The sequence below is a fragment of the Bufo bufo genome, chromosome 1 (assembly GCF_905171765.1).
Source record: "Bufo bufo chromosome 1, aBufBuf1.1, whole genome shotgun sequence".
In the NCBI taxonomy this organism is placed as follows: Eukaryota; Metazoa; Chordata; class Amphibia; order Anura; family Bufonidae; genus Bufo; species Bufo bufo.
Window position 1 is genome coordinate 124690570 of NC_053389.1, and position 26835 is coordinate 124717404.

General features: G+C 43.4%; 1 protein-coding gene across 4 annotated transcripts in view; it reads right to left on the reverse strand.

The window, feature by feature from the left end:
* The window catches only part of CEP104 (centrosomal protein 104), a 124189-nt gene that overhangs the window by 14678 nt on the left and 82676 nt on the right, over positions 1 to 26835 (reverse strand). For 3 of the 4 annotated variants that reach the window (XM_040429307.1, XM_040429315.1, XM_040429323.1), the window contains exons 18-20: positions 22797 to 22905; positions 22566 to 22704; positions 9482 to 9549 (exon numbers count right to left, since the gene is read on the reverse strand). In XM_040429307.1, the coding sequence (XP_040285241.1) occupies positions 9482 to 9549; positions 22566 to 22704; positions 22797 to 22905 (316 nt within the window). The remainder of the gene's footprint in view (positions 1 to 9481; positions 9550 to 22565; positions 22705 to 22796; positions 22906 to 26835) is intronic. The other variant, XM_040429327.1, reaches the window with a different exon arrangement.

Sequence of the window (26835 nt, forward strand, 5' to 3'; positions counted from 1 at the left end):
CCCAGCAGAACCAAATACCACAGTGCAGCATAACATACTGCCACCCCTGGCACAGTATACAACTGTATGGTCATCCTAAGGTTGGCGATACACTTAAATTTAGGAAAGCTCCTGCAGCTGCCGGTCAGGTGCACAAGTACCTGATGCTCCTAGAATTAATTAATGCTGAGAACAGGGTGGATAAAAATCTCAGTTCTCAAAACTGAATTTGACTCAGCAGAGATCACATGCCTCTTCTTCACAGCAAAAATGTTATAACATGAACAGAGTTGAAAAAAATACCTTAATCCAAACTTCTACAAACCTATGAATACAGAATCAACCTAATCAAACTATTATGAAAAGTTGTTATTCTAAAAATTAGGGATCGACCGATTATCGGTTTGGCCGATATTATCGGCCGATATTGAGGATTTTGAACGTTATCGGTATCGGCATCTATTTTGCCGATATACCGATAAAGTATTGGGAACACAGAACGCGCTGCTCTCAGCGCGTTCTGTGTTCCCTCCGCAGCACAGGGGGAGAAGGAAGCAGTGTCTCCTCCCCCTGTGATGCTGCTGCCGCTGCCTCCAATGACAGGACGGAAGACAAGAGGAGGGGAGGGGCTGTGGCCGCTGCGCCACCAATGAAGATGAGTCTTTCATTAATTCAAATACAGGAGGCGGGAGCTGGCTGCAGAATCACATAGCCGGCTCCCGACCTCTATGAACGGCAGCTGCGGTCCGCGGTAGTTAACCTCTTAGGTGCCGCGGATCGCAGCTACCGCTTATAGAGGCCGGGAGCCGGCTATGTGATTCTGCAGCCAGCTCCCGCCTCCTGTATGTGAAAGAGAGGTATCTTCATTGGTGGCGCAGTGCGCCCCCCCCCCCTCAAGCAGTGCGCCCCCCACCCCAAGCCCCCTAGTATTAGTCATTGGTGGCGCAGTGCGCACCCCACCCCCATCCCAATAGTAAAAACATTGGTGGCGCAGTGCGCGCCCCCCCCCCCAGTTCTAATCATTGGTGGCAGTGGCCACAGGATCCCCTCTCCCCTGCTCCTCCGATCGGAGCCCCAGCAGTGTAAGCCTGGGGCTCCGATCGGTTACCATGGCAGCCAGGACGCTATTGAAGCCCTGGCTGCCATAGTCAGCTCACAGGGCAGCAGGGAGAGTGCGAGATCCTATTCACTCTGATAGAGATCTATCAGGGTGAATGGAACAAGGGTTCTAGTCCCTAAGGGAGCTAAAAGTTAGTAAAAAAAAAAAAACACAAAAATATTAAGTATAAATGAAAAAGATTTACAAAAAAAATAAAATAATAATACACGTTAACAATAAACATTAATTTTCAGCAGATTTGTGTAGGAATTTTTTTTTTTCCTCAAAAATAAAAATACCCAGAATATCGGTATAAATTATCGGCTATCGGCCTGAAAGTTGACAAATTATCGGTATCGGTCCTAAAAAATCAATATCGGTCGATCCCTACTAAAAATCTTCATCTACTTGCATTTTATAAGTTATACCAGCAAGAATTAGTTTTTATGTAGAAAACTATGATTTAAATCAAGCCTTACTGACTAGTGATTCAAATCAAATCCACCCTGGCTGAGAGCATCAGATCGTTACATACCCAGCCAGCAGCTGTGAAGGAAGGGGGGGCTTCCTCTATGCCCTGTGGAGCGACCACAAAAAATACTAATGTTTTTCCAAGCAGCGCTGGTGTCCCAGGTTCGAATCCAACCAAGGGGAACATCTGCACAGCTTCTAGCCATGTTTGCATGGGTTTCCAGGTGAATTTAGAATTTCAATTGTGAGACATGATAGTGAGTGAGGAGAATTTCTGTACAGAACTGGGGAAATGTAAATTCCATATAAATAAATACAATAAAAAAATGATTCTTCTCCTTGTCACATGATTTTATCCCACCACCTTGATTTTAGAGCAACTTGTCGGTGCCCAAATGTTGCGGTGGAGCCCTAGGTGAAAGGGAGAATGGTGCCACATTCCAATCATGTATGTAATAAAGCCCATTCCTGTGCGGCTTGAACTTCCCAATGGATTGGCCTGATGGGTCTCCGTGGTCGGACCCCCACCAATAAGATAATTATCTCCTATCCTGTGGATAAAGGATGCATTTGAAACCTGGCAGAACCCCTTCAATATGTGGGATGCCATGTATTGTGGGTGTGGCTGGCAAAGCATGCCCTGGCAGGATCTATTTTATGGAAGTTTTTCTTTCATATAAGGATAATAAAGATGGAAAAAAAGAGAGTTTGTTAGATAAATGAATCCAGGCAGAAACAAAGACACGATTCATTCACAGTCTGGTGGGTGATCCTCACATTGACGTTACAGTTGTGCCCCTAGAAAGACCTTTAAGCAGACGGCATTATCAAGGGACGCTCCGCCTGTAATGAATGCTGGCCGGGCTGAAGACGTGTGACTGGAAGTGGCGTTACCGTGTTATTGGAAGAAACACGGGTGGGGGAAGATGATACAAGCGGCTGAACACTGTGTGTACATGTAAACAGGCCAAGCCCTCACTAATGAAGGAGACAAACTGCAAATGTTCCCCTGATCTTCATCTAAACCACATGAAGAAGCAGAACATACCTATAACTAATATGTCTGCTGCATATTAAGGAGGTCAGATTTACAAGTTATCCTCTACCCCCAGGATAGGGGATAACTATATGATTGGAGGGGGTCTGACCGCCGAGACTCCCACCGATCCTGAGAATTGTGGTCCTGTTCCCCCTCTGAATGGAGCATGGGCGCTGCCACTCCAGTTATTTTCTATAGAACGGCCAGAGAAAACCTGTAGATAAAGGGGTCATTTATCAAACTGCTTTACTGGCTCAGTTGCCCATAGCAACCATTCAGACTCTACCTTTCATTTTGGACAGCTCCCTTAGAAAATGAAAAGAGGAATCTGATTGGCTGCTATGGGCAACTAAGCCAGTTCTACTTTACACCAGTTTGATAAATGACCCCCATAGTTTATGTTTTTAGATATGGTTTAAAAACACATGTGCAGTTTATAATGTTTACCATACTTTTCGCTTTATAAGCAAACACTCTTTTCTTCCCCCAAAAGTGCGTCTTATAAAGCAAATACTAGTGAGCGCTTCCATTATGGAAGAGCTCACCAGTATGCAGTAGGTGCGGGGAGTGAGGCACTGCGAGCGCTGCCTGGACTCCCCCCTCCCTGGGGCTGTGCTGCACTGTCCTGACTGCGTACAGTGTCAGGGTGTAGGGCGCGCACTATGACTTGACGCTGTACGCAGTCATGTCACAGTGAAGTGCGAGCCGGAGAAGAAAAGGGAGAGTGACTGCAGGAGAGACCGCCGGACCTGCAGAGTAGTGGTGGATCCGGAGAGGTAAGTACATTTATTTGTTTTAATGTTTGATCTGAGGTCTGATATGAGGGTCTGATGTGAGGATCTCTGATATGGTGGTCTGATCTAAAGATCTGATATGGGGCTTTAACCAGACGATCTGATATGGGGGGTCTGATCTGAGTATCTGATATGGGGGGTCTGATGAATTTTTTTTTTTTCTTATTTTCCTCCTCTAAAATCTAGGTGCGTCTTATCATCGGGTGCATCTTCTAAAGCGAAAAATACGGTAATTGTTTTCTTTCACCCTGGCATAAATGAATGGTAAAAAGCTCAAAGTCCAAAATACAATATGAAAAATTTCAGGCCTCATTAATCAGGGTAAAACTGCCTTTGTTGCCCACAGCAATCAGAGCTCAGCTTTCTTTTTTAAAGGGAATTTGTCACTGTGATTCTGGACTATTATCTGCAGTAATAAGTCCAAATCTCCATTTTTTTTATTTTCCTACTGCCCCCTGGCTAAAAAAAAATTGCGATCTGGACTCCTTAGGGCTTTTTTCACATCACCGATATGGATTCTGTTATTGTTTTCCGTTATAACATGGTTATAATGGAAAATAACGGAATCCATAAGACGGAATTCAAAACGGAAGCCTTTAAAAGTCAACAGAACTTTGTTTTCCGTCTTGCATAACGGGAACCAGACGGATCCGTTATGATTGCCCATAGACTTCAATTATGACGGAAAGCAAAACAGAATGCCTTTTAAAGGCTTCCGTTTTGCATTCTGTCATAATACAAGTCTATGGGCAGCATAACGGATCCGTCCTGGTTTCCGTTACGCAGGACTAGACTGCATAATGGAAACGAGGACGGGTCCGTTATGCTGCCCATAGACTTGTATTATGAAGGATCAAAACAGAATGCCTCTTATAGGCTTCTGTTTTGACTTCCGTCTTATAGATTCCGTTATAACCATGTTATAACGGAAAACAATAACGGAATCCATAACGGTGATGTGAACCCGGCCTTACCTGCAGTGCTACTCAGGTGCCAGATGTGGACCTTTACATCAACTACTTGAGTACCCCTGGTCTAAAATTTTGGCTTCATGAGATTAGAACAGTAAAATGAAATAGCTTAGAATACTACAAACCTAAAGAGCATTCATCTAGGGCAGTGATGGCGAACCTATGGCACGGGTGCCAGAGGCGGCACTCAGAGCCCTCTATGTGGGCACCCACGTCCTGGAAAAAGTCTAAGGCATAGCAATATGCTTTAGACTTTTCCTGCCATTCATCCTTCCCAGGACACACTATAAACAGCACAGGCAGCGCATTAAATGTAGGCTATTAATCTATTATAGATAAATGATAAAGGACATGAAAGATATATTATATTGGTATTTAGGTTAAATTGCCGTGTCGGCACTTTGCGATAAATAAGTGGGTATTTGGTTGCAGTTTTGGGCATTCGGTCTCTAAAAGGTTCACCATCACTGCTCTAGGGGGATCATGGGTATTTTTTTTTAAGTCAGTGCAAGATGAAAAAAATGACTAAAAAAAAATAAAAAGAAAAATGGGGAAAATACATTGGTGCTGCAATTTTACAGTTGGAACAGCCTCATTAAACCAGCCCAGACCAAAAATGACCCCACCCTAAAAATGGCCCTAAATTAATAATATGACTAGACCTTAAAGGGGTTGTCTGGGCTTTTAAGATTGATAACCTATCCTCAGGACCCTATTCCAGTTGGAGGAGACAACGGTGCTCGGTACAGATCAAGGAAAACTACTGGTAACCAGATGACTGCATCGCTCGCGATATCGGACATATAATAGGGACTGCGGTTATGGGATGTTTCATGTGGCTCCAGGGTAAAGCCTCTCCATGAAATGCATTGGTCCTGGGTGTCAAAGTTGAAGAGGATTTAGTTGCTTCAGTCATTTTAATCCCCACCATCCAGCATCCACTTACTGCACAAATGGCTCCATACTGACCTTGTCCATCAAGCTTGCCAACTTGAAATATGTGTAAAATAAAAGGCTGAAAATGTACCCACGTCCCTCTCTGCCAAGGCCCCTCTATTTAATCTGTTCCTGGAATGAGGCAAACTATCGCATAACCAAGAAACCCCCCTTCCTTCTGATTTTCTTTTTCCAATTAAAGAAACACACAAGACATGAAGGCTACGCTGGAAGTGGAGCGGAGAATGAGCTGAGCAGAGTACAACATGCCTTTATCTGAAATTATAACTCTGTGTCCTTTATTACAGGTGCTGCGGGGAGATCGCTTACAGGAGCGTTAAAGCTGATGAAGGGAATATTCATCTGATTACGGGGTCTGGAGGAGAAATCGCACCCACCACCACCCATTACAGTAATGCCAACTGGCACTCTGTCCGGAGCAACATAAATCTACTAAAACCATAAGACGTTGAATAGAGACTAAGAAACCAGAAATCAAATATTACCAGTAACCCCAAACCAACCAAATATTGACTTTGAGGGAGGGGGTTGTCAGCCATTCAGTGATCCCTGCTGCTACACAAGTAGCCAGATTTACCATTCCGACATCTGGGAAAGCTGTGTGACCATCCACGGAGGGAGCTGTAATGTGTACGTGAATGCAGGACGCCGGCAGGGCCACTACAGTTGGTGGGGATTCTGCTTCTGGCTCTGTTCACTGTGGTTTGATTGAGGGGGTGCCAGACTCTCCCCAACCTGAGGACGGGTCATCAAAATCTAGACAATGGTGAAGAATTAAAGGAATTGTCCAAAGTACAACATTTATCACCTATTCACAGGACAGGTTATAAATGTATGATCATTGGGGGTCCACCCACTGAATAAAAGAATGGAGGTCCCCAAGTGGCCCGTGTGAAAGTAGCAGTAGTGCACATGGGTGACCACAACAAGAGTATATGGTGGTCACCCATGCAAACTAACACTCCATTCACACAGGGGGAATCAGTAACCCAGTGCTCGTGAATGGCAGGGTTACCAGTGGTTGGACCCTCAGCGACTATACATTTATTTCTTATCCTGTGGAACGTTAATAATGATTGTTTGTGGGCCAATCCCCTTAAAGGAATTGTCTCACTTCAGCAAATAGCATTTATCATGTAGAGAAAGTTATTACAAGGCACTTACTAATGTATTGCGATTCTCCATATTGCTTCCCTTGATGGCTGGAGTCATTTTTCCTTTACAATATACACTGCTCATATCCAGGGGTTATGACCACCGCTGCAGCACAGATACGAGTACTGTGCATGTGTGCCTATGCATGCTTCCACAGTCCTGGTCACCAGAGAAGCTGGTGCTCTTTCCTATAGTGTGCAAGCACGGCCACTGCTGCTGGATTACAGGGTGGTCGTAACCATGGAAACGAGCAGTGTATAATGTGATGGAAAAATCCAGCCAGCAAAGGAAGCAATATGGACAGTCACAATACATTAGTAAGTGCCTTGTATTCACTTTCTCTACATGATCAATACTATTTGCTGAAGTGGGACAACCCCTTTTAAGTTAGAAGATTTATCATCAGAAATCTGGGAAAGTTGGGTAACAAACCCTGGATGAACTGGAATTTCAACCATGAAGTAAAACAGTCCATATTGTAAGAAATTTTCAGGAGTTTGGGAAGGTGGGAGATGTCCCCTGGAGGAGCTGGATTATCAGCTTCCCCAGAGACTACTGAGAAATGTTCTTCACTAATGACTGGGGATTCCAGGAGCTCTTTAATTAATCTGAACCTTTATCACCGACCCTTTCGGCCTCCATAATTGCTGCCCTTGCTGATACTTGGAGTAATGACAGGATGCGATTTCTATGTATATAGTATAAAGCAGACTGGATCCTGCTGATGATAGGTTTAGCCGGTCGATGGTTACACAACAAATCCGTCACTTCAGGGCCGGGCTCCCGTGTTGTGTATTTACAATGTACTGAACCGTCCCGGTTATCCTCAGGATAAATGACAATGATTATTATTCCTGCAGTAATATATCATTAAGCACCGGTCAGATGTAATATTTATATTGTGGGACAAGGTACAAATTATGTTTTCTCCAATTATTAAAAATGTTCCTTATTTAGGAAAGAAGAAAATTACAAGTCAGCTGAGAAGAAAACATAAAAACCGAAGACCAAGGGTTCAGCCGCATGTCAGATACACAGAGGATCTTCCTTAGCGAAATGGCATGTGGAAAATCTGCAGTGTATACAATAGTAGCAAAGTAGATAAGATTTTGCTAAATCTGCTCCACAATGAAATCCGCACATTACTTGACCGGCGGTGTAGATTTCAAGTCTGTAGCATGTGAATTTATGCACTGGATTTCACCCTTTGCAGTCCACGGTAATCCACACCATGCAGACTTTAGTGTGGATCTGCAGAAAAATCATATTCGCTAATATACATATTACTGCTTTATTCACAAGCACAATATAGGATTATAATGAAAACAGCAATATGTGCTAGAATTCTAAGTATAGAAAAAACACAGTCCTCAATTTATAATAAGGCTGTAGCCTACAGGTAAGTGGTCAGCCTTGCATGTAGAGATCCCAGGTTTGAATCTTGGGAGAGACTTTGACATTTTTTTTTTTTGTCCCTCATTTAACCCATAATAAAAGGCTAGAGCCTTATCATATTGAGAATAATGTTTTTATGCTTAGAAAGCTAATATATATGGCTGGTTTCTTTATAATCATATATTGTGTCTGTGAATACATAAACCAGTAATATGTTTTAGGTTTCTAAGGATAAAAAACACATTTCTCAATATAGTAAGGCTATTGCCTTTCATTATGGTTTAAATGAGAGAGGAAAAAATAAGAGAAAAAAATAAGTTCAAGTCTCCCCTGGGACTTGAACTTAGGATCTCTATATGCAAAACAGAAAATTTACTACCAAGCTATAGCCTTACCACATGTTTTTCCACACTTAGAAAGCTGGTACATATTACTGATTTCTTTATGATATCATATATTGTTCTGGTGAATAAAGCAGTGATATGTTATTACTATATTATTAGCTTTCTAAGCATAGAAATCTACTCTTCTCAATTTGGTAAGGCTACAGTAAGTAGTTTTAATCATAAGTAAATGCTAGGACACAGCTCTAATACACAGCTCTTCCCTCACCATGCTGATGTGTAGTCCTGTCAATTAAGGGGAGGGGGAGTGTGCAGAGCAGGGGGTGTTACAAAAGTAGTGCTCCAAGGATTCAGCCTGGCCCTGTGGTGCTCCAATTTACTTGTTTGCATATGAATAAAAATGCTGATATTTCTGCAGCCGTTTAGCATACAGACAAAAGAAAGGGGTGTGGCGGGCAAGTGGCACTATCAGGGAATCAGATATCATTTAATAGGGTTGATCATGCTGACAGAGCCTCTTTAACACTTTGATTGCTAGGACAATTTTCACATGCACAAATAAACCCAAATTATAAAATTAAAGAAATATCATTCTATAACCCCATACTCATGTTTTCTGAGAGCAGACCCCTTGAGAGAATGACATCCCAAAATTTACATTTGTGGAAATTAGAGAGCACATACCCTCTATGATTGGTAAGAGGGAATTGATAACTGGCAGAAATGTTTCTGTAATCAGTGGGTCACTGAAGGCAGTACAGGGATAAGTTTGGCTTTAATACAGTATGATCCAAAGATGTAAACTCCAGACCAGGATTTCACAACTTTTTTGGAGTCCAAAAATCAACATGTTAGGTTCTAGCACGCCCAATCATCTGAAATATTTATGGCTTATTGACTGTGTATGCCATAAATGTCTGAAAGGTGGGGGAGGGGGAAATATTTGGGAATCACAGGAACAGACAATATTTGACAGCCCTATGAAAGCAATGTTTTTCAGAACTAAGGACACAGACATGCTTGGGCAGTGTAAGGGTTAAAGTGCACCTTGAAGTAGGGTAATACGTCTCCAACCTCACCCGAAAACTACAAAAAGTCATACAGTATACGATTAGGTAAACACAGCAGCGCCACTCTTGTCCAGAGGTGACGTCTGGTACTGCAGCTCAGCCTCATTTACCTGACACAGCTCACGGACAAGAGTAATATTTCTGGAAGAGAATAGCCATGTTTTTTCGATTCTCCTATACCCCTTTAATGTCATCATTTTTAGTTACCTCTTCTCCTGGTATGAAGTTTTCGTGGCATAAGGGGCAGCGGTTTGCAATTTTTTCTCCTTTAGCAGCTGTCAACAAAAAAAAATATATATATAAGTATTAGATGTGATGCTACTTGGTTTTAAAGGGGTTTTCAGGAATATTGATGGCTTTACTTCAGGTATGACTTCAGGGCCCTCTTCATTGTTTACACAGGCACAGCAGCACGTGCATAAGGGCGACTGTGCTGGAACCACCAATTAAACATCCATTAAGGTATTCAGACCTGATCAATCCAGCATTAGTTATGATTTGAAATGGTTACCCAAAAACCCTAGTCATTAACAAGATGTGTAAATCTAATGTGCTGATAAATGCTTAAATTTTTTTTTACAACTCATATTTTCAGCATTTGTGTTCATGGCGTTTTCAGTTGTACAACATATATTTTTTAACCAAAAACATAACGAATAAATGGACCTTTATGATGTACAATACATGGAATAAATGTGCCAAACATTTGCCCTGAGCTGGCACCCTGAACAATCGGAGAAACACTGGCTACTAGGGACATACTTTGGACAACCCCACAAGGCTGTAGGTGTAAGGCAATGTGTCCCTAAAATTCAGACGGCCATATAAGGGGGGATTCCCATCAGCGTTTCCCTTTCCGTTATAGAATTCCGTTCAAATGTAATTAAAATGGAAAATAACAGAATGGCTGTAACGGAAATCCAAACAGAACACTTTAAAGTGCATTCGGTTTTAACCCGTCCTGATAGAGTTAATAGACAAAAAGAAAAAACGGATGCCAGCATTCCGCCACGGTTCCCCTATTTGGGACAGAAACAAAAGTTCTACAGACTGTACAAAATAACGGAACCGTGATGGAAAGCTGGCATCCGTTTTTTTGTCTATTAACTCTATAAGGACGGGTTAAAACCGAATGCATTTAAAGTGTTCCGTTTGGATTTCCGTTATAGCAATTCTGTTATTTTCTATTTTAACTGCATTTGAACGGAATTCTCTAATGGAAAGGCAAACGTTAATGTGAACCCCCCCTTAGACTGGCTTGGCAGCGGTCAGTCTTAGCAGTTTCTGATCTCAGACTGGTAAAATATCCACATTTTCAAACCTGATTGGAGGACATGAAGACTTTCCAGAAGTCAACGGTTTAAAAAACAAACATGCTTCAGTTAGATGTTCATTTACTTGATGGGGCCTTACTAGAGCAAGAGCATTACTAATGCACTAACTGGACCTCTTGGCCACATACTTTGGGTTTCCAGTGTGTAACAATCATTGGCCTCCTCAAGAAAGACATACATCTGGTGGAGACATCTTGTATACATGGACCCACCCAAGCCTTTGTGAATTCGGTCACAGTAACTGTAAGGACTTGGAATAATGTCCATTTCAGATGAGGCAATTCTTTGGGAACAGTGTTTGAGACACGCCTGTGATCATTGTATGGCAGTGGCAGGGTGCCAGGGTGTGGGGGCAAAGTCTCCTGCCAGCTGTGGGCATACTAGTAACTCTTGGCTTTGGCAGTTCAGTTTTATAAGATCCTATGTGGATAAAATTATTCTTTTGACAACTCAGAGATGAAAAATCATGTCGACCTGCCATGTAGGATGTAGCAGACTTGACAGCGGCACTGGGACCACAAAGATGTGTTGTAAAATGTCAGATACTTCTGATTAACCATGCATTGCAAAGACTTGTCACTGACAGAACCAGGGGCACCAAATACAAACTGTGAAACATCTGATATAAGCCATGTTGTTTGGGCATAAAACAACTTATTACCGACTAATCTCCTGTATAAATGTGGGGGGACTGGGGAGATAACAGTGTCACAAAGGCATGTACTGGGCTTCATGGTTCTCAGAGTCATGCAGAAAATCAGGTTTCTAAAAAGGTTCGCCATGACTTCCACTTACTTCAAGGTGACCAGCTTCAGTGTAAGGCAGTGGTCACCTTGCTTGGGGACCTATAGAACAATGCAATAAAATACTGCCTCCCTGTAAGTCAGGTAGGCACACATAGTACTGACTCTCTGCCTTTCCCTTTAACTGATGGTCTGCAGATAGTACAGCTTCCTGGTAAATGATACAGACAAAGACTGTACTGCCTCCCTGTAAATGATAAAGGCACAGATAGTACTGCCTCCCTGTAAATGATAAAGGCACAGACTGTACTGCCTCCCTGTAAATGATAAAGGCACAGATTGTACTGCCTCCCTGTCTCTCCCTGTAAATGATATAGACAAAGACTGTACTGCCTCCCTGTAAATGATAAAAGGCACAGATTGTACTGCCTCCCTGTCTCTCTCTGTAAATGATATAGACAAAGACTGTACTGCCTCCCTGTAAATGATAAAGGCACAGATTGTACTGCCTCCCTGTCTCTCCCTGTAAATGATATAGACAGAGACTGTACTGCCTCCCTGTAAATTATAAAGGCACAGATTGTACTGAATCCTTGTCTCTCCCTGTAAATGATATAGACAAAGACTGTACTGCCTCCCTGTAAATGATAAAGGCACAGATGGTACTGCCTCCCTGTAAATTATAAAGGCACAGATTGTACTGCCTCCCTGTAAATGATAAAGGCACAGATTGTACTGCCTCCCTGTCTCTCCCTGTAAATGATATAGACAGACTGTACTGCCTCCCTGTAAAGTATAAAGGCACAGATTGTACTGCCTCCCTGTAAATGATAAAGGCACAGATTGTACTGCCTCCCTGTCTCTCCCTGTAAATGATATGGACAAAGACTGTACTGCCTCCCTGTAAATGTTAAAGGCACAGATTGAACCGCCTCCCTGTCTCTCCCTGTAAATGATATAGACAAAGACTGTACTGCCTCCCTGTAAATTATAAAGGCACAGATTGTACTGCCTCCCTGTCTCTCCCTGTAAATGATATAGACAAAGACTGTACTGCCTCCCTGTAAATGATAAAGGCACAGATTGTACTGCCTCCCTGTCTCTCCCTGTAAATGATATAGACAAAGACTGTACTGCCTCCCTGTAAATGATAAAGGCACAGATTGTACTGCCTCCCTGTCTCTCCCTGTAAATGATATAGACAGACTGTACTGCCTCCCTGTAAATGATAAAGGCACAGATGGTACTGCCTCCCTGTAAATTATAAAGGCACAGATTGTACTGCCTCCCTGTAAATGATAAAGGCACAGATTGTACTGCCTCCCTGTCTCTCCCTGTAAATGATATAGACAAAGACTGTACTGCCTCCCTGTAAATGATAAAAAGCACAGATTGTACCGCCTCCCTGTCTCTCCCTGTAAATTATATAGACAGACTGTACTGCCTCCCTGTAAATGATAAAGGCACAGATTGTACTGCCTCCCTGTAAATTATAAAGGCACAGATTGTACTGCCTCCCTGTAAATTATAAAGGCACAGATTGTACTGCCTCCCTGTAAATTATAAAGGCACAGATTGTACTGCCTCCATGTCTCTCCCTGTAAATGATATAGACAGAGACTGTACTGCCTTCCTGTAAATTATAAAGGCACAGATTGTACTGCCTCCTTGTCTCTCTCTGTAAATGATATAGACAAAGACTGTACTGCCTCCCTGTAAATGATAAAGGCACAGATTGTACTGCCTCCCTGTCTCTCCCTGTAAATGATATAGACAGAGACTGTACTGCCTCCCTGTAAATGATGTAAATGTAGGCTGTACTGCCTTCCTGTCAATGATAAAGGCACAGTTAGTACTGCCTCCCTGTCTCTCCCTGTAAATGATGGAGACACAGACTGTATGCCTCTCTCTGTAAATGATGTATGCGTATGCACAGATCGTACTTTCCTTTTAAATGATGTAGATGCAGATAGTACTGACTCCCTTTAAAAGATGTAGGCACAGAAAATACTATCTCCCTGTCCCTCCATTTAAATGATATAGATGTTGGCTGTACTGCCTCCCTGTAAATGATGTCGATACAGATAGTACTGCCTCCCTGTAAATTATGTAGATGCAGGCTGTATTGCCTCCCTGTAAATGATACAGGCACAGATAGTACTGCCTCCCTGTAAATAATATAGGCACAGATAGTACTGCCTCCCTGTAAATTATGTAGACGCAGGCTGTATTGCCTCCCTGTAAATGATACAGGCACATATAGTACTGCCTCCCTGTAAATGATACAGGCACAGATAGTACTGCCTCCCTGTAAATGATAAAGGCACAGATTGAACTGCCTCCCTGTCTCTCCCTGTAAATTATATAGACAGACTGTACTACCTCCCTGTAAATGAAGGCTGTACTGCCTTCCTGTAAATGATAAAGGCACAGTTAGTACTGCCTCCCTGTCTCTCCCTGTAAATGATGGAGACACAGACTGTATGCCTCTCTCTGTAAATGATGTATGCACAGATCGTACTTTCCCTTTAAATTATGTAGATGCAGATAGTACTGACTCCCTTTAAAAGATGTAGGCACAGAAAATACTATCTCCCGGTCTCTCCATTTAAATGATATAGATGTTGGCTGTACTGCCTCCCTGTAAATGATGTCGATACAGATAGTACTGCCTCCCTGTAAATTATGTAGATGCAGGCTGTATTGCCTCCCTGTAAATGATACAGGCACAGATAGTACTGCCTCCCTGTAAATGATACAGGCACAGATAGTACTGCCTCCCTGTAAATGATACAGGCACAGATAGTACTGCCTCCCTGTAAATGATACAGGCACAGATAGTACTGCCTCCCTGTAAATGATAAAGGCACAGATTGTACTGCCTCCCTGTCTCTCCCTGTAAATGATATAGACAAAGACTGTACTGCCTCCCTGTAAATGATAAAAAGCACAGATTGTACCGCCTCCCTGTCTCTCCCTGTAAATTATATAGACAGACTGTACTGCCTCCCTGTAAATGATAAAGGCACAGATTGTACTGCCTCCCTGTAAATTATAAAGGCACAGATTGTACTGCCTCCCTGTAAATTATAAAGGCACAGATTGTACTGCCTCCCTGTAAATGATAAAGGCACAGATTGTACTGCCTCCATGTCTCTCCCTGTAAATGATATAGACAGAGACTGTACTGCCTTCCTGTAAATTATAAAGGCACAGATTGTACTGCCTCCTTGTCTCTCTCTGTAAATGATATAGACAAAGACTGTACTGCCTCCCTGTAAATGATAAAGGCACAGATTGTACTGCCTCCCTGTCTCTCCCTGTAAATGATATAGACAGAGACTGTACTGCCTCCCTGTAAATGATGTAAATGTAGGCTGTACTGCCTTCCTGTCAATGATAAAGGCACAGTTAGTACTGCCTCCCTGTCTCTCCCTGTAAATGATGGAGACACAGACTGTATGCCTCTCTCTGTAAATGATGTATGCGTATGCACAGATCGTACTTTCCTTTTAAATGATGTAGATGCAGATAGTACTGACTCCCTTTAAAAGATGTAGGCACAGAAAATACTATCTCCCTGTCCCTCCATTTAAATGATATAGATGTTGGCTGTACTGCCTCCCTGTAAATGATGTCGATACAGATAGTACTGCCTCCCTGTAAATTATGTAGATGCAGGCTGTATTGCCTCCCTGTAAATGATACAGGCACAGATAGTACTGCCTCCCTGTAAATAATATAGGCGCAGATAGTACTGCCTCCCTGTAAATTATGTAGACGCAGGCTGTATTGCCTCCCTGTAAATGATACAGGCACATATAGTACTGCCTCCCTGTAAATCAGGGGTCTCCAAACTTTTCAACAGGAGGGCCACATTGAAGATTTTACAAGTATTCGGGGGCCGGAAAAAAAAATCAGTTATGTATTAAATTAAATGTATATATTTTACATGGATCGTTTTTGTAATCAGCATGATATGACTGAGAACAAAAGAGAAAAAAACTTTAGCAAAACAACGCAAAGACACCCGTGTCCCTATCAGCGGTGTCCCCATCAGCACAGCGGTGTCCCCATCAGCACAGCAATGTCCCCATCAGCACAGCAATGTCCCCATCAGCACAGCAATGTCCCCATCAGCACAGCAATGTCCCCATCAGCACAGCAATGTCCCCATCAGCACAGCAATGTCCCCATCAGCACAGCAATGTCCCCATCAGCACAGCAATGTCCCCATCAGCACAGCAATGTCCCCATCAGCACAGCAATGTCCCCATCAGCACAGCAATGTCCCCATCAGCACAGCAATGTCCCCATCAGCACAGCAATGTCCCCATCAGCACAGCAATGTCCCCATCAGCACAGCAATGTCCCCATCAGCACAGCAATGTCCCCATCAGCACAGCAATGTCCCCATCAGCACAGCAATGTCCCCATCAGCACAGCAATGTCCCCATCAGCACAGCAATGTCCCCATCAGCACAGCAATGTCCCCATCAGCACAGCAATGTCCCCATCAGCACAGCAATGTCCCCATCAGCACAGCAATGTCCCCATCAGCACAGCAATGTCCCCATCAGCACAGCAATGTCCCCATCAGCACAGCAATGTCCCCATCAGCACAGCAATGTCCGCATCAGCACAGCAATGTCCGCATCAGCACAGCAATGTCAGCATCAGCACAGCAATGTCAGCATCAGCACAGCAATGTCCCCATCAGCACAGCAATGTCAGCATCAGCACAGCAATGTCAGCATCAGCACAGCAATGTCAGCATCAGCACAGCAATGTCAGCATCAGCACAGCAATGTCCCCATCAGCCGTGTCACCCTTAAGCACAGCAATGTCCCCATCAACGATGTCCCCATCAGAACAGCAATGTCCCCATCAGCGGAGTCCCCATTAGCAGCTGATAGGGGCCACCACTGATGGGGACACTGCTGTTGGGGACGCGGCTGATGGGGACACCATTGATGGGGACACCCGTGTCCCTATCAGCGGTGTCCCCATCAGAACAGCAATGGCCAAATCAGAACAGCAATGTCCCCATCAGAAAAGCAATATATTACCATAAAAAAAAAAATATTCCCATCAAAAAAACAATATTCCCATCAGAAAAACAATATTCCCATCATGGGGACACCCACTGATGGGGACGCTGCTGTTGGGGACATTGCTGTGCTGATGGGGACACCACTGATGGGGACGCTGCTGTTGGGGACATTGCTGTGCTGATGGGGACACCACTGATGGGGACACCATTGATGGGGACACCCGTGTCCCTATCAGCGTTGTCCCCATCAGCACAGCAATGTCCCCATCAGCGGTGTCCCCATCAGCACAGCAATGTCCCCATCAGCGGTGTCCCCATCAGCACAGCAATGTCCCCATCAGAACAGCAATGTCAGCAAACTCAGAATACATTTTATTTTGCCCCCTCTCACTCAGAATACATTTTATTTTGCCCCCTCTCACTCAGAATACATTTTATTTTGCCCCCTCTCACTCACAATACATTTTATTTTGCCCCCTCTCACTCAGAATATATTTTTATTTTGCCCCCTCTCACTCAGAATATATACAATGTGAGAGGGGGCAAAATAAGATATATACAATTTTGCTCCACAGGTGGGGAAAGTGGAATATCGATAAAGAGGGGAAAATGGAATATATACAGAGGGGGCAAAATGGATATAAATAGAGGGGCCCTGTATATATCCATTTTGCCCCCTCTGTATATATTCCATAATCATTTATCCCCTGTGTGTATATATTGCATTTTTGCCCCCTCTGTTATCTGTTTAATTTTTTTTCCATTTTTTTTGCCTTTTTTTCTTATTGAAATATATTTTTGTTCCCCATTGGTCCCCTGTGGAGGATTTCTTGCCTGACATTTAGTTCCATGCCAGGTGCCCCCCTGTGAGTTATAGCCAGGCAGTGGTGGTGTGCACATTTAAAAAAAAAATACTTACCTCGTCAGACTGCTCCGCTCCCGCCTTCTTGCTCTTGCTTGCAGCCCACAATCCTGTCTTCCAGCGTGCGTTGTGTGATCCCGCGAGACCTGGCTGGCGCGATATCACAGCGCCACCAGGCCTGAATGGGTGGAGGCGGAGCCCGAATGGATGGAGGCAGGGCTGGGGTTGGTGGGGCGGCGCAACTACTCACAGAGGCCGGGGGCCCAAGCGACCAGCCATTTACATAAAAATGTTAAAATTACTTGCGATGGGGCGACGGAGCTGCGGGCCCCCCCCACCGCCGGGCCCGGTCGCGGTCGCATCCTCTGCGACCGCGATCGTTACGCCCCTGGCGGTTGTGCGGATTTGGTTCCTGCAACCTGCCAGCTGCGGGCGGGCCGGATCGAACGCACAATCGGGCCGGATGTGGCCCGCGGGCCGGGGTTTGGAGACCCCTGCTGTAAATGATACAGGCACAGATAGTACTGCCTCCCTGTAAATGATAAAGGCACAGATTGAACTGCCTCCCTGTCTCTCCCTGTAAATTATATAGACAGAGACTGTACTGCCTCCCTGTAAATGAAGGCTGTACTGCCTTCCTGTAAATGATAAAGGCACAGTTAGTACTGCCTCCCTGTCTCTCCCTGTAAATGATGGAGACACAGACTGTATGCCTCTCTCTGTAAATGATGTATGCACAGATCGTACTTTCCTTTTAAATTATGTAGATGCAGATAGTACTGACTCCCTTTAAAAGATGTAGGCACAGAAAATACTATCTCCCTGTCTCTCCATTTAAATGATATAGATGTTGGCTGTACTGCCTCCCTGTAAATGATGTCGATACAGATAGTACTGCCTCCCTGTAAATTATGTAGATGCAGGCTGTATTGCCTCCCTGTAAATGATACAGGCACAGATAGTACTGCCTCCCTGTAAATGATACAGGCACAGATAGTACTGCCTCCCTGTAAATGATACAGGCACAGATAGTACTGCCTCCCTATAAATGATACAGGCACAGATAGTACTGCCTCCCTGTAAATGATACAGGCACAGATAGTACTGCCTCCCTGTAAATGATACAGGCACAGATAGTACTGCCTCCCTGTAAATGATAGAGGCACAGATAGTACTGCCTCCCTGTAAATGATACAGGCACAGATAGTACTGCCTCCCTGTAAATGATATAGGCACAGATAGTACTGCCTCCCTGCCTCTCCTTTTAACTGACGGTCTTTACAACTATCTAGCAGATGTATTCCAGATGTTCTTATGAATATTTGCAGCAATACTGGATATTCAATTTGCAGTAAAATTTAAAAAGCGTTTAAAGATAGCTGAAGTTAGGAATGCGATGCCCCTCTTCATCTATGGCTGGAACCACAAGCTTTGTCCAGGTGGTTGAATGAATGTCCATTGATTATAATGGCCACCTTGATTTACAGGAAATGACATGAAATGCTATTTTCCTAGCACTGCTGCAACTTTAATCTGTGGATCTAGAGGTAAGCCATCCTATATTTCACCAATGTCCATGATGAGAAAATCTTACACATTAGTTAAAGGGGTTTTCAAAATTGATGACCTATCCTCATTATAGGTCATCAATATCAGATCGGTGGGGGTCCGACACCCGGCACCCCTGTCGATCAGCTGTTTGAAGAGAAGGCTGCACTCCATGAAAGCGCATGCTTCCCCTATTGTTTACCTGCTCACTATCGACATTGCAGCGGGGAGCAGTGTAATTACAAGCCGTCCATTCACTTCAATGGGAAGGCTCGTTCCTATTGACTAAGAGAGCCATCCCATTGAAGTGAATGGACAGCTTGTAATTACACTGCTCACCGCTGTGATGCTGACGGGGAGCAGATAAACAATGAAGGGAAGGCTGCGATCACATGGAGCGCAGCCTTCTCTTCAAACAGCTGATCGGTAGGGGTGCCAGGTGTCGGACCCCACCGAAAATCCCGGGAAAACCCTTTGAAGGGGTTATCCGGGGCTTAAAGGGAATCTGTCACCACGATTCTGGACTATAATCTGCAATCATACATGCGTAGTACTGCACATAAGGAGTCCAGGTGGCCATTTCTTATTTTCCTACTGCCCCCCATTCAAGCACTGTCAGAACTCAATGCTGTACTGAAATACATAGTTCAGACTGCTGCGCCATACTAACATAATGGAGAGGACTCGTGCACATGCACAGCAGTCCTGACAGTGTGTTTCAGTGCAGCTTTTAATGCTGCCAGTAAAGGAATGGTGATTTGGACTCCATATCTTCAGCACTACTCATTTATTACTGCGGATAATAGTCCAAGATCATGATGACAGATTCCCCTTAATTATTGATGATCTATCCTCAGGATGGGTCATCAATATCTGATTGATGTAGTCAATTCTCAACACCACCTGCTGATTAGCTCTTGGAACGGGCTTGTGACATCACATATATTGGTCACATAGCTTTTGTGACACTCATTTCCATTCATGTGAATGGGATTAAGCTGCAGTACCAAGCACAGCCACTATACAATGATGGCACTGTGCTTGGTAAAGAATACCGAGTGCTGTGGCCCTTTCATACAGCTGATCGCCGGGGGTGCTGTCAGACCTCCACCGATTAGCTACTGATAACCTATCCTTATCACAGGTCATCAATATGTAAGCCCCTTTCATCACAATCTGTAGCATTCTTAGGCTTTCCTCACACATTAGACTTTTCTTCCTCAGAAAAAAATGTTTCAAGTAATATTTCCAGTAGGGTCCATCTTTAGATAGACAGCCCGTATGCAGTTGAGGTGCAAGGAAACATGAGCAGATAGATATGGATCATAGAGAATAAATAAGTACAGTATATACAGTAGTGATGAGTGGCAGGGGTCATATTCGAATTCGCGAATTCGAATATTCGCTATATTCTATGATTTTTTCACTCGAAAAATGACAAGGTAATGATTGCGTAATATGCGAATTTTCGTAATGCGAATTTTCAATTGCTGAGCAAAAACATGATTCCTCCCTGCTTCTTGCTTGTGGGCCAATGAGTCATAGCACTATATCGAATATATTAGTTTTTTCGAATATTCGTAATATTCTAAAACAAGAACATATAGCAAAACAGCGAATATTCTAAAAAAAACGAATGTAGAGCAATTTAGCTAATATAGTGCTAGAATCTTTTTTTTTTGATAGTTGTAATTTTTTTCCAATCTGAACTTCAGATGAGAAAAAAATTACAACTATTAGACAAAGAAGATTATAGCACTATATTAGCTAAATTGCTCTATAGTCGTTATTTTTTTCCGAATATTCGCTGTATTGCTATATATTCTTGTTTTAGAATATTACGAATATTCGAAAAAACGAATATATTAGTTTTTTAAAATATTCGTAATATTCTAAAACAAGTATATATTGCAATATAGCGAATATTCAAAAAAAATAATAACTAATATACAGCAATTTAGCTAATATAGTGCTAGAATCTTTTTTTTCAATAGTTGAAATCTTTTTTCAATCTGAACTTCAGATAAGAAAAAAATTACAACTATTATACAAAGAAGATTATAGCACTATATCAGCTAAATTGCTCTATATTCGTTTTTTTCGAATATTCGCTATATTGCTATATATTCTTTATTTGAATATTAAGAATATTCGAAAAAACTACCGTATTTTTCGCTTTATAAGACGCACTTTTTCCCCCCCAAAAGTGGGGGGGAAATGGCCATGCGTCTTATAAAGCGGATACTTCGCTGGCCGCTATGCTGCACAGTGCGGCCAGCGAAGTATCAGTATGGAGGGAGGAGGCGGGGACACTCATGGCAGGGCCCGGTGCAGTGACTCTACTCTAATACACCGGGCCCCGCAGCTGTTAAATACATTCAATCCAAATGGGTCCGCAATTACTGTACTGTACCTTACGTATAGCATTAAGACGGCGCAGACCGGCAGCTCCCTCGGTCATGCGCCGCCTGCCCCAGCTCCCCCCTCATGTGCCGCCTGCCGCAGCTCCCTCCTCATGCGCCGCCTGCCTGTTCTCATTCATAAAGTGAGATAAGCGGGCAGGCGGCGCATGAGGAGGGAGCTCCGGCAGGCAGGGCAGGCGGCGCATGACCGAGGGAGCTGCCGGTCTGCGTCGTCTTAATGCTATACATAAGGTACTACAGTAAGTACAGTGCAGTAATTGCGGACCCATTCGGATTGAATGTACTTAACAGCTGCGGGGCCCGGTGTATTAGAGTAAAATCACTGCAGCGGGCCCCGCCATGAGTGTCTCCGCCTCCTCACTCCACATTGATGCATCTGATCGGAGATCTGTAGATGACACTTATGGGGATCTGTGGATGACATAAGTGTCATCCACAGATCCCCCATCAGTGTCATCCACAGATCCCCCATCAGTGTAATCCACAGATCCCCCATCAGTGTAATCCACAGATCCCCCCATCAGTGTAATCCACAGATCCCCCCCATAACAGTGCATCATCCACAGATCCCCCCATAACAGTGCGTCATCCACAGATCCCCCCATAACAGTGCGTCATGCACAGATCCCCCCATAACAGTGCGTCATCCACAGATCCCCCCATTACAGTGCGTCATCCACAGATCCCCCCATAACAGTGCGTCATCCACAGATCCCCCTATAACAGTGCCATCCACAGATCCCCCCATAACAGTGCCATCCACAGATCCCCCCATAACAGTGCGTCATCCACAGATCCCCCCATAACAGTGCCATCCACAGATCCCCCCATAACAGTGCCATCCACAGATCCCCCCATAACAGTGAGTCATCCACAGAACCCCCCATAACAGTGAGTCATCCACAGATCCCCCCATAACAGTGAGTCATCCACAGATCCCCCCATAACAGTGAGTCATCCACAGATCCCCCCATAACAGTGCGTCATCCACAGACCACCATTAGTTCGAAACCTACCAAAAGCACACCTTTTGGTTCAAAATATTTTTTTCTTATTTTCCTCCTCAAAAACCTAGGTGCGTCTTATAAAGCGAAAAATACGGTAATATATTCGATATAGTGCTATATATTCGTTTTTTAGAATATTCATCATTTTTCCAATTTAAAGTCATGATTCCTCCCTGCTTCTTGCTTGTGGGCCAATGAGTCATTGGCCCACAAGCAAGAAGCAGGGAGGAATCATGTTTTTACTCGGCAATTGAAAAATTTGCATTACGAAAATTACAATTATATATCACTAATATACAGTAGTTACCAGCAGATACTTACGGTTACATGTCTTGGACTTGACATGCTCCAGCAGGTGATCCTTAGATATGGCCTCAGAGCACCGCTGGCATTTGCCAAACAAGTCTTTGTGATCGCACTCGGTCAGAAGGTGATCCGTCAGACTGGCGATTTCCACAACCTGGGTATGAATCACAGAAATGAATTAGGAGGTTTTTACAGGATATTTATGAGGAGCCATAGGTCATAGATGTCTTGTCAAAAGTCACTTACCTGCTTGCAGTGTTCACAACGTTTCAGCATTGGGCAGTGTTTCCAGTAATGGAGATCCAAGCCTTCCTCGGTGAATGACTCATCTCTTTCCCCACAGAAGATGCATAAACTGCAAATAAGACACATTTCTGGTGATTTGTAGGCCATCAATCACTTCAGTTTCTGTCCTAGGGCCCATACTCCAATTACATTCACCAATAAGGGAATATTTCATAGGAAGCCAACTAACTGAGCAGTATGTATCTGATGTATGAGGGCTGATGACCTATTAGTAGTCAATCAATCTGTGGTTCTCCGCCTGTTGTGACACCGCAACTCCCAGCATGACAGCCACAGTCTCAGAATAGCTGGAGGGCCACAGACTGGAGACAAAAGACCTATAGGGAAACCTAAAGTATCTAGAAAAAATCTGATTCTCTGCAGCAGCAGAAGACTAAGGCCTCTTTCACACGGGCGTTGCAGGAAAATGTGCGGGTGCGTTGCGGGAACACCCGCGATTTTTCCGCGCGAGTGCAAAACATTGTAATGCGTTTTGCACTCGCGTGAGAAAAATCGCACATGTTTGGTACCCAAACCCGAACTTCTTCACAGAAGTTCGGGCTTGGGATCGGTGTTCTGTAGATTGTATTATTTTCCCTTAAATAATAGCATTCTGAATACAGAATGCATAGTAAAACTGCACTGGAGGGGTTAAAAAAAAATAAAAAATCATTTAACTCACCTTAATCCACTTGATCGCGTAGCCCGGCATCTCCGTCTGTCTCTTTTACTGAATAGGACCTGTGGTGAGCATTAATTATAGTTCAAGGACCTGTGATGACGTCACTCCGGTCATCACATGGTACGTCACATGATCTTTTACCATGGTAAATCACCATGGTAAACGATCATGTGACGTACCATGTGATGACCGGAGTGACGTCATCACAGGTCCTTGAACTATAATTAATGCTCACCACAGGTCCTATTCAGTAAAAGAGACAGACGGAGATGCCGGGCTACACGATCAAGTGGATTAAGGTGAGTTAAATGATTTTTTATTTTTTTTTAACCCCTCCAGCGCTGTTTTACTATGCATTCTGTATTCAGAATGCTATTATTTTCCCTTATAACCATGTTATAAGGGGAAATAATAATGATCGGGTCTCCATCCCGATCGTCTCCTAGCAACCGTGCGTGAAAATCGCACCGCATCCGCACTTGCTTGCGGATGCTTGCGATTTTAACGCAACCCCATTCATTTCTATGGGGCCTGCGTTACGTGAAAAACGCACAAAGAGGAGCATGCTGCGATTTTCACGCAACGCAAAAGTGAGCACAGCCCCATAGAAATGAATGGGTCGGTATTCAGTGCGGGTGCAATGCGTTCACCTCCCGCATCACATCCGCGCGGAATACTCGCTCGTGTGAAAGGGGCCTAAAGGCTCCTTTACAGAGACTTATAAATCGGGCCTCTAGGAACGCTCCGTCCCAATAACTGCCCTGTCTAAATCCCACAAACATTAAAACTTTCCAAAAAATGGTATTACTGCTTTCCAAAATATCTGAAATATTATAATATCATGTTATTTATATTAACAGAAAAATGTCAGAAATAAAATGCACATTGCTGGTATTCCTTTTTTTTTTTTTTTGTTGGATGGGGGACGGTTTGAAATAAGGAAAATGTCACTGCCTAAATTGGCTTGATCCTTAAAGGCTATGTACACCTTTGAATGCAATTTTTGTTTATGATTGGATTTTACTCATTTTTGAGTAAAAATTATATATTCCATTGCCTTTATTAAAAAATATTGAGCCATTTTGTCACAAAGGGTTAACTCTTTTTCTAACTGTGTGCCACTTTGTACCAGTCATCTAATAACCCTTTTCTCTAATTTACTAAGAGGTCATAAACACTTATTTAAGCCACATTCCTCTCAGAAAGATAAGAAATGAGCTTTGATGAGTGTTTATAAGGTCAGAAAGCAGAGATAAGGAGCCCGTCAGCCCCCCAACTGCCGGAAAAGACAAAAGATCCACAGGCAGCTAGTAGAGCTATGTACACAAAAAAGGATTCCATATTTTAAAAAAAAGACCAATTGAAAAAAAGATTTTTAGCTAAAAATAAATACAATGCAATAATACAAAAAATAGTTCCCAAAAATAGTTCCCAAAGGACACGGCCATATTTCACCTTAAGGACCAGGCCATTTTTTGGAAATCTGACCAGTGTCACTTTATGTGGTGATAACTTTAAAACGCTTTGACTTATCCAGGCCATTCTCAGATTGTTTTTTCGTCACATATTGTACTTCAGGACACTGGTAAAATGAAGTAAAAAAATTCATTTTTACCAAATTTACCAAAATTTTGGAAAAATTTGCAAATTCCCAAGTTTCAATTTCTCTACTTCTATAATACATAGTAATACCTACAAAAATAGTTATTAGTTTACATTCCCCAAATGTCTACTTCATGTTAGGATCATTTGGGGAATGCCATTTTAGTTTTTGGGGACGTTACAAGGCTTAGAAGTTTAGAAGCAAATCTTGAAATTTTTCAGACAGACATTTTCAAAAACCCAATTTTTAGGGACCAGTTCAGGTCTGAAATCACTTTGTGAGGCTTACATAATAGAAACCACCCAAAAATGACCCCATTCTAGAAACTACACCCCTCAAGGTATTCAAAACTGATCTTACAAACGTCGTTAGGACATTTTTTTGGCACTATTTTGGAGGGCATATGACTTTTTGATCGCTTGCTTTTACAATTTTTGTGATGTAAGGTGACAAAAAAATACCTTTTTTTGCACAGTTTTTATTTAATTTTTTTGACCGTATTCATCTGAGGGGTTAGGTATTTTTATAGAGCAGATTCTTACGGACGCGGCGATACCTAATATGTCTACTTTTTTTATTTTACACTATATTATCTTTTTATAAACAAAAAAAAACATTTTAGTATCTCCATAGTCTAATACCTAATATGTCTACTTTTTAATTTATTTTAGTTTTACTAAATAATATTTATAGTATCTCAAGTCTGAGAACCATAGTTTTTTTCCGATTGTCAATGGCTAAAATTGGGAATGGGGATTATAAATTTAGTACTCCATGGAAGTGTGGTACTCCGTGAAGCAACAGTCAATGCAGAGGCGCGGATGATCGGGGCACGTGTCACATTGAGTGGTGGTGTCCTTCCGTATCCCCCTCCTGTGACACACTCTGCACTTTTTTGGGGTCCGTCCCTTCTTTCCAGTATGAGGGACCACACCTGGAAAGTGTTGGCCAGGGACGATCCGGGCGCCTCCAGTTCCCGAGGTACTCTGGCCTGCTCTTTCCCGGTCAGAAAAGATCAGGGCCTTGAGGACTGCCTCATAGAACTGGAGGAATTTCCCTGTGTTGCCAGCGCTCTGGGACAGCACAAAAGAGTTGTACAAGGCAACCTGTACCAAGTAGACCGCAACTTTTTTGTACCATGCCCGGGTTTTGCGCATGGCATTATATGGCTTGAGGACTTGATCAGCCATATACCGATTGTAGTCGACGATACAATCGGGCTTGAGGACCGTTGCCGCGGTACCTCGCACAGAGACAGGGGTGATGCAGTTACTGTGAATTGTGGACAGTACTAGGACATCCTTCTTGTCCTTATATCTGACCAGCAACAGGTTTCCATTGGTAAGGGCACGGGTCGCAACCCTGGGGATAGGTACCTGGAGGGGGTGGGTAGGGAGGTCGCGTTGATTTTTCTGCACGGTCCCACAAGCGGATGTGGATCTGGCGGCGAGGAACTGGAACAAGGGGATACTAGTATAAAAGTTATCCACGTAAAGGTGGTAACCCTTATCTAGCAGTGGGTGCATAAGGTCCCACACAAGTTTCCCGCTAACACCCAGAGTGGGGGGACATTATGGGGGTTGAATACGGGAATCTCGCCCCTCGTACGCACAAAACTTGTAAGTGTACCCTGAGGTACTCTCACAAAGTTTGTACAGCTTCACGCCATACCTCGCCCGCTTAGAGGGAACATACTGGCGGAAAATTAGTCTCCC